The 18,475-nt window shown below is 36.9% G+C and overlaps 1 protein-coding gene and 1 pseudogene across 1 annotated transcript; one reads left to right on the top strand and one right to left on the bottom strand.

The window, feature by feature from the left end:
- Positions 1-529: 529 nt before the first annotated feature.
- LOC105476315 (olfactory receptor 10G7) lies at positions 530-1,506 on the top strand. Its single transcript, XM_011732105.3, has one exon. The coding sequence runs from the start codon at positions 530-532 to the stop codon at positions 1,463-1,465; it is 936 nt and encodes a 311-aa protein (XP_011730407.2). The 3' UTR covers positions 1,466-1,506.
- Positions 1,507-13,551: 12,045 nt separating this feature from the next.
- Positions 13,552-15,629, bottom strand: LOC105476314 (olfactory receptor 10G9-like; annotated as a pseudogene).
- Positions 15,630-18,475: the final 2,846 nt, after the last annotated feature.

The raw sequence follows: 18,475 nt of genomic DNA, 5'->3' as shown, positions 1-18,475 counted from the left end.
TTAGAAATTTGTATTTGTAATAGAGATTCTCTAATGATCAAAGAGACTGAATCTGTATGTGTGAAAGTGTTTGTGTGTGTGTGTGTATGTGTTGACAGAGAGAGAATGTGTGTGCGCATGTATATCTATATATGTGTGTTTGAGAGAAAAAGAGAGAAGATGCTTGAATAAAGGCTTATCCCGGGAAAGAGCTTCCCAGCACCTAAGTGTTGCTAATTTGAGTATATCTTTTTCAATTCTACACAAAACAGGATACAAAATTTGTTATTCTTTTCAACATTTGGCTGATTTTATGTAAATCTCCTCCTCTTCTGTACAGCTTATTCTGGTACTGGAATAAGAAAGTGCTGCTATTCCTGTTCAAAGACCCATACTGAAGCAAAAGGAATTTATAAAATATAAAAAAATAATTTAACCCCAGTGTTCTCAATCAGAAAAATATAGTTGCCATATTTCATATAAAACATGCTCACAGTAAATGCTGCCTCCCTTCCTTTCTGTAAGAACAGAGCCTCATATATGAGAAGAAATGTCCAACAGCAGCCTCGTGACAGCGTTCATCCTCACGGGCCTTCCCCATGCCCCAGCGCTGGACACCCCACTCTTTGGAATCTTCCTGGTCATTTATGTGCTCACTGTGCTGGGGAACCTCCTCATCCTGCTGGTGATCAGGGTGGATTCTCACCTCCACACCCCCATGTACTCCTTCCTCACCAACCTGTCCTTCATTGACATGTGGCTCTCCACTGTCACGGTGCCCAAAATGCTGATGACCTTGGCATCCCCAAGTGGCAGGGCTATCTCCTTCCACAGTTGCGTGGCTCAACTCTACTTTTTCCACTTCCTGGGGAGCACCGAGTGTTTCCTCTACACGGTCATGTCCTATGATCGCTACCTGGCCATCAGTTACCCGCTCAGGTACACCAGCATGATGAGTGGGCGCGCGTGTGCTCTCCTGGCCATTGGCACTTGGCTCAGTGGCTCCCTGCACTCTGCTGTCCAGACCATATTGACCTTCCATTTGCCCTACTGTGGACCCAACCGGATCCAGCACTACTTCTGTGACGCACCGCCCATCCTGAAACTGGCTTGTGCAGACACCTCAGCCAACGAGATGGTCATCTTTGTGAACATTGGAGTAGTGGCCTCGGGCTGCTTTCTCCTGATAGTGCTGTCCTATGTGTCCATCGTCTGTTCCATCCTGCGGATCCGCACCTCAGAGGGGAGACTCAGAGCCTTTCAGACCTGTGCCTCCCACTGTATCGTGGTCCTTTGCTTCTTTGGCCCTGGTCTTTTCATTTACCTGAGGCCAGGCTCCAGGGACGCCGTGGATGGGGTTGTGGCCATTTTCTACACCACGCTGACTCCTCTTTTCAACCCTGTTGTGTATACCCTGAGAAACAAGGAGGTAAAGAAAGCTCTGTTGAAGCTGAAAAATGGGTCAGTATTCTCTCAGGGTAAATAGTCAAGAAAAGTCAGATATAGCTAACTTTTCTTTTTTTATTTGTAAATAAATTAAACCTTCAATATGAGCATTACATTTGAATGGAGCATTGCAATTATCCAGTCTTAATTTTTAATCAGACAGTTAATTAATCTTTCATTTTTTTCTGCAGAGTGTTTGTTAGAATCCTAGTTAAAGCAGCCATTTCATGGTGATAATCTAAGAGAAAGGATAATAGTCTATTCTTTTCACGTTCCATTAAGTAATCAGAAAAGTAGTTTATTTTTCTTATATAAATATTTTCCACAATTGCTATTCAGTATAATGTTCTTACAGTTTATTTTGTGTAATTTAAGTCAAAGCCTTATGAAAATCTTTCTTTTCATGTTTTAAATTTTCTATATTGAAAAATTCATTGTAACATTCATAAATAACTGCATAATTTAATACCCATATTACAAACTTTTTACTTTAGAAAATACTAGACAAAAATGCTTCGTTCTCAAGAAGAATGGCTTTATTCACATTCGTGAACCAATAAAAAGCACATAACTCTTTAATATTTTTTTCTTACTTAGACCTGAAAGATCTCTGAGAGTAAATATTTGTCCATTTATGAACTTCATACACTGCACACATTGTATTGGTCGCTGATAACAACTGTCTAGACTTTCCTTCCATATTTGTGGAGCTGCCAATCTCTTATCCTCAATGCCAAGTTTCCATTTTTAGCAATTTTAAAATTATTTTTATAAGTTACCAGAGGATAAATAATAAATATACAAAAATGATCAAATAATCTTAGAGACAAAAATACGCAGTCAAAAAATTTGAGAGTATCCCTCAATTTAGAACAAAGTACTAGATAATATTTCCCATGTAATTAGACTATGTAAGTCACATCCATTTGACTTAAATTATATGAAATGGACTCTGGACACTCTCTGGGTAGGTAAGTCTTGGACCATGAACCTTATAATCTGTCATCCAAATAAATACATATATTTAAAGTGTAAATAATTTTTCTCAAAATAAATGCTTAATTTAAATACCACAGGTATCCTGGTCATGCCAACTCTGCCTAGCATACCATGAAGAGAAAAACAAAACTAGAAGGCAGCTGCTAGAGCTGAAAAGCATTTCTCAAACTCCTCAGGTTTGTAGCAGCTGCATTTCAAAGATGCTTTAGCGAGAATGTTCCTTCAGTGCTAACTTTCCGTATCTTACTCTAAGTAAACTGTGCAGTGATATTGAGAAGAAAAACATACTGACTTGGTAAGCATAACCTATGTAAATCATGACACGATGATCAATATAAGAGGTATATTCTTGGTTTTCACACCAAGAAATCAGATTGGTATGGACCAATTATATAATTCAGCTCATTTCTCAAAGGAAAAAACTGAGGTAGAAATAAAGCAAAATTACTTAGTCATTGGATTCACTTGGATTCTTACACTTCTCTGTAACATCACACTGTTATATCTAACTTACGTTTACCTAAAATGTTATGGGATATTTATTGGGTGTTAAGTTACATGTTAAACAGTAGATACACAAAAACAACAGACAAGGTCTCTGCATTCACCAAAGTCATTGTCTGGCAAGGGGGAAAATATGTTGCATTATCCAGGTTACAATGTTGTAAGTGCAATGGGTGCCCAAGGAGAGATCCATTATTAGTTTTGACTTGGAAAGATGCTAAAGGATTCAAAATACTGTAGCAATATGTATCACACACAACCATTTTGAAAGTAAATTATTGACAAAGATATATAAGATGAATGTCAATATCTTTATTTAATTGAAAACATTATTGAAATAATTTTAGAATCACATGAAGTTGTAAGAAATAACACAGTGAGAGTCCTTGTTATACCTTGCTCAGTTTCCCCTAATGATAACAGTTAGCAAAATTATAGTGTAATATCACAACTAGGATGTTGACACTATTATAATCCACAAATCTTATTCAGATTTTTCTAGTTTTACTCACTTGTATGTGTGTGTATTTGTTAAATACTATACAGTTTTAACACCAGTGTATGTTAATTAATTTTAACCTGGCTCAATCTACCTATTTATCCATTCAATAAATAAATATACACTGAGTGGCTATCGTGTCCTATGTACAATGAGTACAAAACAAAATAAGCAGGCAAAGACCTCCTTTTAAGAAGTTTGTAGTCCCAATATACAAGATGTATAGTCTTCATAAGTTTATGAGTTATAAAAATCAAACAAATCTTGACAAAATTTGTATACAATACTAGGAAGAAGGATTTTTATCTTGCAAGTTCTGGAGAGTTATTGAAATACTGTAATATAATAGTATTTTTATTTCGGGACATAACCGATGGTAACATGGAAGACAGACGGAAGGAAGGTGAATTTTAGGGCAGCAACTAAAGAGCTTTTTTGACTGTATGTCAAGAAAGAAAAACACCAAAGTCCAAGTTCAGACAACAGCAGAGAGAATTGGGAGCAGGGAAAGGGAAGGCAAATAGGAGCCCACTGTGTAAGGAAGCAAAGCTGGTGGAGAAGTTCATGTGATTTGGCCATTGTGATATAACTTATCAAAATAGAGAAAGTAACAAGGATATGTTCTTAGGGTAGAATGAAAGTGTCTGACTTTGGAAATGTTTGGTTTGAGCGCCTGTGGAAGTTTCAGGTAAAATTATTTGGTTGAAGGTGTAGCTTGGGAGAGGCAGAAGCCTACACAGTTAAGTAAGCAAGAGGACTCGTCACTGTATTCCTTGTTTTGTGCTGGCGGTTAAACATCTGTTTCCTAACATGGAGAAGGAAACGTCTCTTATTCAATAGTAGCATGAAGAGAGGTCAGATCAGGGAAAAGTAACCACCACCCCTCCTACATTTCTCGAGTAAGTCCAAGAAAGGAAACCTTCAGGAGTTTTATACAAATCTGTTATTGGACCTTTCCTTACAGTATTATTTCTCACAATAACACTCAAAGACCTTTCTAGAGGTTGTAAATTCAAAGAATTCCAGAGACAGTACTTATAAAAGCAGCTGCTTCTTGATGGCATGGTCATGAAAGATAGCAAAGGATGAAAGGGCCACCACTGTTGCTCTTTCAGTTCCCTGATGCTATTGAACTCCTTTGATAGGTTAGATCTTAATAGCATTGAGGGGATACTAGAAGGAAGTTGAAAGAAAATCAAGTGTCAAAAGGATTAATTTAAATAATAAAAGGGCCGCTTGAGGATTTGGGAAATAAAGGTGCACACTGAAGGCACACAGTGCACACAGTAGGCACAGAAGCATAAAACCTGTGTGTTTAAAGATGGAGATAATATGTGGACGAGTGGAACAGAATATGGAGTCCAGAAAGAGACCTACGCATAGCAGTCTGTTGACTTTTAGCCAAAGTGCCAAGGCATTTTGAAGAAAAAAGTGTGATACTTTCAACAAATTATGCCTAAAAGTCTGTCTATCCCTGAGTAAGAACCAAACTTTGAATCAATTACTTCACTTTATATACAAAAATTAACTTAAATGAGATTATTGACCTAGATGTGAAAGCGAAAACTATTATATTTCTAGGACAAAAAAGTAGGAGAGAAGCTTTCGTAAACTTGGGGTCGATATAGATTTCTCAAGGAGGACAGAAAACATGAACCATAGAAATAGGTCAAAATTTGGACTTTAGCAAAATTGGAAATTTGTGCTCTTCCAGTGATATTAATAAGTAAATGAGTAAGCAAAAAACACACTAGATATAAATATTCATAATGTATATATCCAATAAAGAACTGAATTAAAAAATTGTAAAGATATACCACAATTTAATAATTAAAAACAACCCAATGAGAAATGGGCAGAAGATCTGAACACATGCTTCTCCAAGAAGGATATTTGAATCACCACCAGGAAGATGAAAAATTGTTCAACATTATTAACCATTACTGAAATATAAATTCACACATAATAAGACCACACACATATAATCAAATGACCAAAATTTAAAAACCTAAAATCAATACTATTGAGAATGTGGATCGATAAGAACTTTTATGCATTTCTGGTAGATATATAACATGGTACAGCCAGTTTGGAGAAAACTCGATTTTTTAAAATGTTAAATATACATTTGTCATTCAACTTATCATTCAACTTTACAAATCTATTTTTTAATGTTTACCCAAGAGAGTTTAAATCATATGCCTAACAAATATTTGCAAATGAATCTATGTAGCAGTTTTATTAATAATATCCCCAAACTGGAAGCAATAGGTAATAGATTATGGCATATTTCCATTACTGATACACACAAATGCATAAATAAACAAAAAAATTAGGATAAACAAAACAAGTCAGACACAAGACAGTGTATACTGTAGGATCCCATTCATAGGAAACTCTAAAAAGGACAAATCTAATCCATAGTGAGAGAAAGCAGATCAGTAGCTATCTGGGGCTTCAGGTAACAGAGGACTGATGAGAAGGGACACGGTGGATTATATGTGGTACTGGAAAGGTTTTTACCTTGATTGTGGTGGTAGATACATAGGTACTTCCATTTGTTAAAACATACCAGACTGTGCACCTAAAATGGTTACAAATTGTACCTCAATAACGTTTTGCATTTTAAAAACAAATTCTTTCCCAATAAAGTTTTTAAAAGCAGGCAAAAAGTCAAACTACAAATTAAAAACAAAAAAGAGAAACTTATTTCTGAAGAGCCATGACAAAATAGCTGGTATAGACCTAACCTCCCTTTAAAACTGTATAAAATGTAGTCACACAGTATACAAATTACTAAAAGATATTCTAAAATTGAATAAAATAATCCTAGATAAAAGGATAGAAGTGCAAAATAAATCAGTCCATAAATACCACAGGAAAAGGTGAATACATACATAAACATACGAGAAGATCTTTGACTGTTGAAAGCCCCAACAGTAACATCTTGTCTGGTTTATAACATTGTTAGAAATTAAATAAAGGACAAAAGTATTTCTAAAAATATGTATAAAACCATTACGTGGAACTAAAAGTAAAATTCTTGGATTATTCAGGATATGGTAAGGTACTAATGCAAATAGATTATAATGCATTGAAATGATATTGACTTTACCACAAAAATATAATAAAAAATAAAAATAGTTAAAAGTAATGAAAAATGAAATAAAGTAATCAAAATACTTGATTAATACATTAAATATTTTGAAAAATACAAAAGGATTGAGAAACATGAATAAAGAGAAAGGAATGTAATTTAAGAATAGAAAACCACAAAATATTAGACTATTACAGGTATAATAACGCACTACAAATAAAAGACAAATAAATAAAACAGACAGCTTATAAAAGAAGCAACATCTAATTATATCTGGTTTAAAAGAAATGACACTAAATACAAATACACACACATACACACACACACAGAAAGTTAAAGGGCAGAAAATTTATTCCAAGAAAAAACTAGGAAAAAAACTAATATGACTTCATTATCAGCAAATAAAGTGTACTTTCAAGTAAGAAGTATTATCAGAAATATAAAGGACATTTTTAAAATGTCTACTCATAAAAAAGCTAAAAGGGTCAATTTATCTGAGGTGGGGTCCTACACGTTTATGAACTCTACCTTCATGAACCCCACTAATTCCTCCAGTTTCCTATCGTGAAAAGCTAAAAATAAATAAATAAAATAATTCCCTCTTGGCTCTGGTAGAGTTAGGGGATAGGTAATCATTGTGAAACATACCCAGAGCTTCCTCTACAACAGATGTCTGTTCTCTGCGCAAAGGCTTTGTCAGATTCTTATCCCAAATGGGGGAAGGGCATTTCTCCTACTTGAGTTTGACTCTTATAGCCCTCCTGTCTTACTTAAAGGGGAAAACATGTTAAGCGGGTCAGTTTTAGAGGAATTAGATTGGGAATATTGAAAGTAGCTGGAGAGGAGAATGGGAGAAACAGGGAATTGGGATGGGAGGTACTTATGAAAACACTTGTGAAGGTCACAGTTCTAAAGACAGGCCCACTGAAAACACAAGCATTGAATCAGAAGTTTACAGGACAATGCTCCTCCCTCAGATCTTACAATCACACCATCAGGGCTCCAGTAAATAACAGTAAATAAAAGAGTTGAAGAACGGAAAGAGTTACTAGTCACAGACTCTCTTTGAGGACTAATACTTAAGGATACATAAAGTAAATGGGCAAGGCAAAACAAGATACTAGAGGAATTTGAAGCCTTTGGTCCCTACAAACATGAAACACAGTCCAACTTCTAGCCAGATTAGATTACCATAAATCTTCCTTCTAATTGTCTATTTATCTCAGTTCCTATTACCTGACACAACATGTCTAGATTTCAACAAAAAATTATAAGACATGCTAAAAGGTAAGAAAGAAAAGCACAGTCTACTGAAACTATAAAAATGCTAGAAAACCTCGGGAAAACTCTTCTGGACATTGGTCTAGGCCAAAAATTCATGACTAAGACCTCAAAAGCATGGGCAACAAAAACTAAAATTGACAAATAAGACTTATACTAAAAAGTTTCTGCACAGCAAAAGAAACAATCAACAGAAAGAACAGAATGCAAGAAAATATTTGCAAACTATGCATCCAATAGGGACGGATATCCAGAATTTACAAAGAACTAAAATTACTCAACAACTACAAAAAGCAAATTATCTCATTAAAAAGTTGGTAATGAACAGACATTTTTCAAAAGAAAACATATAAGTGGTTAACAGGCACATAAAAAATGGCCAACATCAATAATCATCACAGAAATGCAAATTAAAGCCACAAAATCAGTCAGGATCACCATTATTAAAAAGATAAAAAATAACAGATGTTGGCAAGGCTATAGAGAAAAGGGAACACTTACACACTGTTGGTGGGAATGTAAATTAGTGCAACCTCTATGGAAAACAGTGTGGAGATTTCTCAAAGAACTAAAAATAGAACTACCATTTGATCTAGCAGTTCCACTACTGGGTATCTACCCAAAGGAAAAGAATTCATTATATCCAAAACATACCTGCCCCTGTATGTTTTTCACAGCACTATTCACAAGAGGTAAGATATGTAATCAACCTGTTTCCATCAATGAATGATTGGATAAAGAAAATGTGTATATATACACCATGAAATGCTATTTAGCCACAAAAAGGATAAAATAATTCCTTTTGCAGCAATATGGATAGAGCTCAAGACCATTATCTTTTTTTTTTTTTTTTTTTGAGACAGAGTCTCGCTGCTCTGTCACCCAGGCTGGAGTGCAGAGGCACAATCTCGGCTCACTGCAAGCTCTGCCTCCTGGGTTCTTGCCATTTTCCTGCCTCAGCCTCCCGAGTAGCTGGGACTACAGGCACCCACCACCAGGCCCGGCTAATTTTTTGTATTTTTAGTAGAGACAGGGTTTCACCGTGTTAACCAGGTTGGTCTTGATCTCCTGACCTCGTGATCCGCAGGCCTTGGCCTCCCAAAGTCCTGGGATTACAGGAGTGAGCCGCTGTGCCCAGCCAAGGCCATTACCTTAAGTAAAACAAATTAGTCACAGAAAGACAAATACTACATGTTCTTAATTATAAGTGGGAGCTAAACATTGTGTACACGAGAATGTAGAGGGTGGAATAATAGATAACTGAGACTCAAAAGGGTGGAGAGATGAGGGGGGTGAGTGACAATAAGTTATTTAATGGCTACAATATACATTTTTCTGGTGGTAGACACCCTAGAAGCCCTGATTTCACCACTATGCAATCTATCCACGTGACAAAATTACGCTTGTAGTCCATAAATGTATATAAATAAAATTCTTAAAAAAAGAAAAACAGCCTAATCTAAAGAGATAAAACAATCATCAGAAACAGTTCCACATATGACATAGATGTTAGAATTATCAGAGAGGGAGTGTAAAATACGTTAAAAAGTCTAATAGAAAAAATAAAAGTCATAAAAGAACAGATGGGTAATGTGAGCAGAGAGTTGAAAACTCTAAGAATCAAAAGGAAATGCTAAAGATAGAAAACACTGTAACAGAAGGGAAAAACTCCGTCATGGTCTCGAGATTTCTCCCATTTGTCAACAAGTCTTAGTTAAGTTTAAAATCATGCCAGCTGGATAGAAATTGACTTGTAATGGCAACAAATTCTTGGAGTCTACCATGAACGTTTCTGAACACAAGAAAAGTGTATCAGCAATCCTTGTGTATTGCATTCTAAGTGCTAAACAGAACTTAGGATGGCCTTTGTCAAATGATTACAGCATTGTTCTTGCATGTTGATTTTTAGAGCTTCATGTACCTGTAAATGGCTCAACACACTTCATTAATCCTTTGAAATACTCTAAGACCACAAAATCAAACATGTGAACACATAACTAGCCAGGGGGCTGCCTTTAGAGGAGTAATAGAAAGTCTCATATGTCTTATCTATTAATATTTCACTTCAGCAGAGTCTCTCTTTTCTATTTGTATCTAATGATTCTAAGTGCTGTCATCAATATATCTGACCACTCCTGACTTGTGGCTGCACAAATCTCAATCAAGTGTTCAAAATTCCATTATGGCTTTCCACTGCTTCCACTGACCGTGGATGCATTAGATGGATAAGGTGATATTGAACCTTTAGGGTCTCACGAATGTCCTTTTTGATTTAGTAGGAATGGTCCCTGGTTATTTTGATAGTATGGATGCCCTAAATCTGAAAATAAAGTCCATTAAAATATTTTGCCAATGATAACTTTGAATTAGGGTATGATAACAATTGTCTTGAAAATGTCCCCCTCTTTTACCCTTCAAGGAAGAGATATCTTTTTTACTTTTAGATTTTAAACAATGTTTCCCACTGTGTGAGAAAAATTTAGTTACACTGTAAACATCTTAATGCAGTCAGTGTAAAACTCCCTCCTCTCTACCTGCAGAGACATGGAGGTCCTGGCCAAAATGTATGCATTGGATGAACATTGAGATTATGAAGAAATAAAAGAACATGTGCAAAACTTTGGTTTTAGCATCTTCTGCTCAATTTTCCTCTTGTTAGAATTCAGATTCAAATACAGGAAGATTTGGCATGGAAAATGAAAGCTCCGTGAACCTGGGGTACACCTCAAAACAAATGAACTTTAATCAAGTTTATATTATTTATAGTGTACATATTAATTATAATAAATTATTTAATCAGGGAGGGCCTTTGTTATTTGTATGTGTAATTCTCTGAACCTTCAGATAGTGGTTCACTCCGTTACTTAATCTGTGTTAGATGACACGTGGTTTACTATAGTGCCTCACATACACTTTATGACACTTTGAAGTCCATCTGTTCACTTATGTGCTTTGCACTGGACTCTAGAGTTCTGGAACATAAATCATGTCTTGAAGTTCTGTATCTTCTATGCCAGAAACATAGTAGTCAATCTAATTGAAATGGTTGAAGGAATGATTGCATTGATTAATTAATTGAGAAAAAAGGACTGAACTGATAAACAAGTATCAGCTTTGGGATGGTGATAAAAATTACCCTATTCATTTAGAATTTGAACCAGATTCTTCTTAGGTATTAGCTATTTACCTTTTATAATTTAAACTCTTTTCAACTACTAATTAAAGCAGAAAAATGTAGCTCCAGGGAATCAATCAGATACATCATTTCCACATCCATACAATATTTTAGAAATACAAGTTAACAGAGAAATGACACCACTAATAATGAACCTCTGTGGATAACCTCTCAGTTCAGAGCTGCTATTTTGAGGAAAAACCCAAGAGAATACATCAAAACATAGTATAATGTGGTGAAATATTTGCTGAGTTTTTTCATACCCTGTATGAAATGCAAACATCAATTTTGATTCCTTTGTTTCTTTTTCTCTTTAGAAAATAGTACTAATGGATCTGAGAGCATAATAATAATGCAATAAAGTATTTATAAAATGATGTTGCCCTAATTATTATTTAATAATGTAAAAGATTCATTATTGAAGTATTAACATTAGCTCTTCTTTTCTAGAGCTTTTACTAATGTTTCATGGCATCCCACCACCCTTGTCCTCTTCTTTATCCTTTCTCTTACCCCTTTTCCCATTGCCTGAAGAAGAAATGTCTGAGGGAGGATTATAGGCAGGGCCTCCAAGTTTCAGGGTATCTTTTATTAGGTTTATCATGGCATATAAAAGACAAATAATGGAGCTGCAGAGGAGAAAATAAAAGGTTTTGTTTTAGACATGTGGAGTGTGAAGCAATAGCATTATACCCAAATAGAAATATCTAGCAAACTAAAACTATTATGAATTCAAATCATGAAAGTCGGAACTTGGTGGAAAAAAAGGAAGTCATCTGTTTTGGAGCGATATCTAATGTAATGAGTGAGGATCAGAAGATGGGTCCCTGAGAAAGTAAGTAAACATTTATGGAGATGAAAGGGGTCAGAAGTCAGAGAAATGTTCTAGAAAAAACAGACAGAGATTCATATAAATTAATTACTATAGCACTAATACAGAATTTTTCTTTGAGGAGTCTGAAGCTTAATGTGGAGCACATATGAAAGCAGACGGGATGATGCAGTCTGATGAGGTATTTAGAATTGAAGTCAGGTGGAGCTAGAAGAGTGGATAAGATGCCTTTTATATTATATGGGGAAAAGGTAATTTAAAAATCCACCTTGATATATAAAATATATGTAGCTATAGAAAAATAAGTGCTTTGTTATGTCTATGATTCTTGATATTTATTAATCTTGCCCTCTCCCTCCCCCCTAAAACAGAAAGTTCTTGAATTTGTGATAACAATGTAGCATAGAGGTTAACACCTTGGATCTTGGTGCCAGATAGTCTGGAATTAAACTTTGACTATATTCCTCACTAATTGTGTGAATTTGGATAACAGTGTTATCTTCTAGGTTCTTGTAGTGATTAAACTGATATAATCCTTATAAAATGTCTAGCATTCACAAGCTTAACACTGTTTACTATTTTACCGCTTATTTAAGCTAGAATAATTACATTTAGCATGATTAAGTGGGACTGTATCAAACTAAAAAGTTTCTTCACAGCAAAGGAAATAATCAAGAAAATGAAAAGGCAGCCTACGAAGTGGGAAAAAGTACTGAGAAACTATGTGTTTGATAAAAGATTAATATTCAAAATATGTAAAGAACTCACAAACTCAGTAGAAAAAGGAAAACAAATAAATAAAACAAAAACAAATAACCTAAACACAAAATGGGCAAAGGAGTTAGATAGACTTTTTTTCCAAAGAAAACATACAAATGGCCAAAAGGTATATGAAAAGATGCTCAACATCATTAATCATCACAGAAGTACAAACCAAAATTATAATGAAATGTCACCTCACACCTATCAGGATGGCTCTTATTAAAAAGTCGAAAGATAATACATGTTGGCAAAGATGTAGGGAAAAAAGAGAATCTTTGTATATTGCTTGTAGCAATGAAAAATTGGCACAGCCATTACAGAAAGCAGTATGGATGTTCCTCAAAAAATTAAAAATGGAATTGCCATATTTTACAGGAATTCCACTTCTGGGTATATATCCAAAAGAAAACAAATCATTATGTTGAAGCGATGTCTGTACTTTCATGTTCATTTTGGAATTATTAACAATAGCCAAGATATGGAAATAAACTAAGTGGCCATAAACAGATTAATAGATAAAGAAAATGTGGTACTCATATACATACATTATTATGCCTTAAAAAAAGGAAATTCTGTCATTTGAGGCAACATGGATGAACCTGGAGGACATTAAGCTTAGTGAAATAAGCCAGATATAGAAAGACAAATACTGTATGATCTCACTTATACATGGAATATGTATAAGGGGATTCTCCTGCCTCAGCCTCCTGAGTAGTTGGGATTACAGGCGCGCGCCACTACGTCTAGCTAAGTTTTATATTTTTAGCACAGACAGAATTTCACCATATTAGTCAGGCTGGTCTCGAACTCCTGACCTCATGATCCGCCTGCCTCGACCTCCCAAAGTTCTGGGATTACAGGCATAAGCCACCATGCCGTACCTATTTTTCTACTTTCTAAACAGCAAACACAATTTGTCCTACTCTGTAGTGTGGGACATCCCTGCCCTGAAGCAGGTGCAACTGGAGTTTGGTGTGACTGAATTTCCAAGACACTAAGAGCGTTGTGAAAGGAGCTATCTGGACAGCATGACCAGCCACGACTGTCTGCAGGAAGAGGACTCAGCGTCCCTGCTTTGTGCTAACTATAGGTATCTGGTTAGGTAGAACAGGGAATTCAAAGTCAGAATATATGAGTGCAACTCGAGGTATGTGCTGTTAACTTCCTCCTGAAAAAATTTGAAGGGCTCTTGCAAGATGGCAATGGCCCTAGTTATTGAAAGGCACACGTTAGTGCCAGAGCTGGTCCTAGCAGTCCTGCTTAAATGATAAAAGGCTGATGGGAAGATTAAGACTTTTTTAACGCAAGAGCGATAACCAGGGACAAGATATGCTGGGAAGGAGAATTAACACTTTGAAACCCACTTTCACAAGCAAGCACACGTGCAAGCACACACACACAAAGGCACAAGTGCAAAAAATATTAAGAAGGCATTTGCACAGCCGCAGCCGTGAGTAAATGACCTCTGATATTTGTTGCTCTCATTGAACAATATCCCTATGATTTCAGATTCCTTGGTTTGTGTGCATAAGAAATAAACCAAAATATTTCAACATATTACCAACTAGGACATATGAATAACTCAACCTGGTATCCGAGATTAAATTGGAATATTTATTTTTGTAAAAGGGGAAAATTAGCCTATTGCAGGAAACAAGTCCATATTCAGAATATATGCACATTCATCATAACTAAAAGAAATCTAATTGTGACTTTACAATTCCTTAGAAATCTCTGTGAAGCAAATATTCCTGAGCCAGTAGTTTTGAATAATGTTTAACACTCAGAATGGGGTATTCATGCAATAAAATTCATGTTAATAATGAATTTTAGTGTTAATTTTGAAAAAATGAGGGTATTTATTCCCTAGTGTTTATTTGCTCTGAGAATGTGCTACTTTGTATTTCAGCTTCAACAGAGCTTTCTTCACCTCCTTGTTCCTCAGGGTGTACACAACAGGGTTGAGAAGGGGCGTCAGCACAGTGTAGAAAATGGCCACAACCCCATCCACAGCTTTCCTGGAGCCTGGTCTCAGGTAAATGAAAAGACCAGGACCAAAGCAGCAAAGGACCACGATGCAGTGGGAGGCACAGGTCTGAAAGGCTCTGCATCTCCCTTCTGAGGTGTGGATCCGAAGGATGGAATAGATAATGGACACGTAGGACACCACTATCAGAAGAAAGCAGCCCGAGGCCACTATTGTGGTCACAAAATGACAATCTCAATGGCTGTGGTGTCTGCACAGGCCAGTTTCAGGATGGGCGGTGCATCACACAAATAGTGCTGGATCTGGTTGGGTCCACAGTAGGGCAAATGGAAAGTCAATATGGTCTGGACAGCAGAGTGCAGAGAGCCACTGAGCCAAGTGCTGGTGGCCAGGAGAGCACACGAGCACCCGCTCATCATGCTGGTGTACCTGAGCGGGTAACTGATGGCCAGGTAGCGATCATAGGACATGACCGTGTAGAGGAAACACTCGGTGCTCCCCAGGAAGTGAAAGAAATAGAGCTGAGCCACACAGCTGTGGAAGGAGATAGCCCTGCTGCTTGGGGACACCAAGCTCATCAGCATTTTGGGCACCGTGACAGTGGAGAACCACATGTCAATGAAGGACAGGTTGGTGAGGAAGGAGTACACGGGGGTGTGGAGGTGAGAATCCACCCTGATCGCCAGCAGGATGAGAAGGTTCCCCAGCACAGTGAGCACATAAACCACCAGGAAGATTCCAAAGAGTGGGGCGTCCAGTGCTGGGGCATGGGGAAGGCCCGTGAGAATGAATGCTGTCACGAGGCTGGCGTTGGACATTTCTTCTCACCCTTGGTTTCTCTCCTTCTGGGGATATAAAGAGCACGCAGCATTTAGCACTTAATTGAGAAATGAGAATCCATTCTCTACGTGGAAACTGCATCAACCAGGTAGATAATTCTGGAGTTATCGTGGACTTTGCTTGTTACAAAGCTTCCTTTATAAACCAATAAAGTGATTTCCTAGTCTCTCTCTCTGTCTCACATATGCACACACAGAGACACATGTGGAAGAAATTAGGAGAAACACATTGTCTTATATTTCGATAGGTGTATAAATTACCACAAACTTAACTGGCATAAAACATGCAAATGTATTGTATCGCCCAGGTCAGCTGGGCCCTCTGTTTAGCTCTCATCAGGTTTTAATCAACATATCACCAAGGGCTGCAATCTCATCTGGGGCTGGGGATCATTCTCCAAGCTTCTTGTGGTTGTTGGCACAATTCAGTTTCTTGCAGTTTAGGACTCAGATCACAGTTTTCTTGCTGTTTGTTGGCAGGACATATAACTCTCAACCTACTGACGTCACCCAAGGTCCAAGAAAGTCCTAGCTACTTGGCCTTCTTAAAACACCACAGGTGTCTTCTTCAAAACCAATGAGATAAACTCTCTCCAGTTTGCTATGACAAACTATTACATAATGTTATGTAATGCAGTCACAGGGGTGATATTCCATCGTATTAACAGGTCCCAGGCATACTCAAAGGATGGTTATTAAACAGAAAGTATATACTAGAGGGCAGGAATCTTGAAGGCTACTGCAAATTCTACCTACCACATTCAGTTTTGCTTCCTTGCTCATGAGAAAACTTAAAAAAAAAAAACAAAAAAAAAAAAACAAAAAAAAAAACACCAAGAATTTAATTGCTAGTGGCTGGGAATATTTGAAAACTGAACAGTACAGCTAAATCATTTTCTAGTTTCCTCGTATGTTATTTGACATTACTAACGTCACCTACCTCACTGAGAAGTTATAAGCATTAAATAAGATGATACATATAAAGTACTAAGTACTGTGACTGGCAGGAAATAACTGCTCAGTAAATGACAGTGAGTCTTACCATATCGTGCCTTGCAGCAGTATTACAGAATTTCCAGTTTTGATCTTAGGGAGAAAGAGAGTACATATATTCTTTTAGTGTTTTCAGAGAGTCCTTCTGAATCTAAGAGCAAGGTCTTTGTGGACGATTTTATGCCTGATACTGTTACTAATGTCCTCACTACTGCCTGCCCTTAAAGGGCTCCTCTCAGAGCAGGTAAGAATCTCAGCGCAACTCCATAATGGGATTCCCACGACCTCCCACATGATCCAGAGAGCACCAAGCCTCATGCATGACTGCCGCCCGCCCCCATTTCTGTTACCCTAGAACACTTCCTATGCGGTTCTGAGAACATGGCATTCATACATGCTCTGCCGAACACAATCTACTGGGTAGGGGCCAGCTGTCTTTCATACTTCTTCTACCCTAGGTTTCTAAATATACTCTAATATTGGCTTTGTTAGATATTATGTGTTGCCTCCACCATCTTCCTTTACTCCTCATTCTCATACACCCAGGTGATGAATGATCTCACAAGGAAGACAGTTCCATCAAGTCTGTGCCTCTTAATTAAGACCTAGAACCTGAGACAGGAAAAACGGGACCAATGCAAGAAGAGGGGCCTATGTCACCTTGATGTCAAGAGAAGCTGGGATTCTGTGTAATGGAAATTGGGGCCAAAATAAGGTTCTTTGCTTAATACTAATATTAATACAAAATGTTGTCTTAGTTCAGGATTCTTACTAATTGTTCAGTGGGCAGACACTATGAAACTTGTTCACCAGTGTGAGAAGAGCCGTGATCTCTGCTCTTCAGAAATCCCAGAGAAGATACCTCCAGGGAATGTGGCTTAAGCTACTTCAAACAAAAGTTTTTGAAATATGTAAATAAATAGCAGAAAGGAGATTACTGCAGTCACCAATATGGATATCAGAACTTTTAAAATAGAACCAAGATACTCTGAAATTTCTACTGCACCAGGAGGAACAATTCCCAGAATAGCTTCATGATCAGATTTGATGAAATGTGAAAATCCTCATCCAATGAAGTCCAAGGTAGCCTGAGACCTGAAGCAAGAGTCTCAATCTGCAGGGTCAATGTTTGAGCTGCATATTAGCATATAGAAGTATACATAGCAACTTTGTCTCTATATGTATCCCATCAATTACTATCTTTCTATGTACCTAACTGATTTTATAACAAAGTCTTAACAATTCTCGAGTATCTTAGGTCTGAATGGAAGTTTGAGATAAAGTAAAGAAGAAAAGCAGGAGAAAATAAGTTAAATCTACATTTCTAAGAACTCATCTTACAGTATGTGATTCATTTCAATAGTAAAACTCATCTGAGTTTTTGCCTCAATTTGTCACTTTCCACGTGCTGTGTACAGGTGCTAAGTTTGCAAGATACCACCCAAAGAACAGATACAGTGTTAAGGAGGAGTGGTCTTTTTCTATTTAGGGACCAAACTAGTTGAAGTGCAGGGAATGGAAATGAATATGGGTAGAAACTTAGGTTGATTTATGCCTCAGAGGATAGGATTCCTCTTCAGCTTTTAGGTTCCCTTGATGTGTACAAAACCAACAGGAAGAGATCAATGAAAGGTTCTTCATAAGCATGCATGCATTTCCTTAGAGTTTTTTATTTAGCCTCCTGAGACGAGCCCATGTCTTCCTGGAACCAATATTTGTACCTTAGAGGAAATAACTGACTTACCCTTTTCTCTCACCAGTGACTGAGAGACACTCACAACTGCTTGCTCTCAATTCAGAATTTTCCATAATCTATAATGGTCCTCACTTGTTGGCGCTCTCCAACTCAGCATCACTCACTCACTCACTGTCTATGGTGGTTTTAATCATCCAAATTCCCCAGCTTTTTCTGTTGTTTACAGTTTCAGGGTGGCTTTTCCCCAGAGATCTACCTATCTAACATAACTATATCCCAATTGTATAAATAATCATTAGATATTATTGCTGTCATAATTTTCATTGCTTTCACAAGCATGAGTAAACAATTTTTATATTTCATGCTTACGTCTCCTTTTGTAAATT

The sequence above is a fragment of the Macaca nemestrina genome, chromosome 12 (assembly GCF_043159975.1).
Source record: "Macaca nemestrina isolate mMacNem1 chromosome 12, mMacNem.hap1, whole genome shotgun sequence".
In the NCBI taxonomy this organism is placed as follows: Eukaryota; Metazoa; Chordata; class Mammalia; order Primates; family Cercopithecidae; genus Macaca; species Macaca nemestrina.
This window is presented reverse-complemented; position numbering and strand designations above follow the sequence as displayed.

Excerpts from the sequence above, each read along its gene's own strand:
- LOC105476315 (XM_011732105.3), top strand. The coding sequence starts at position 530 with ATGTCCAACAGCAGCCTCGTGACAGCGTTCATCCTCACGGGCCTTCCC.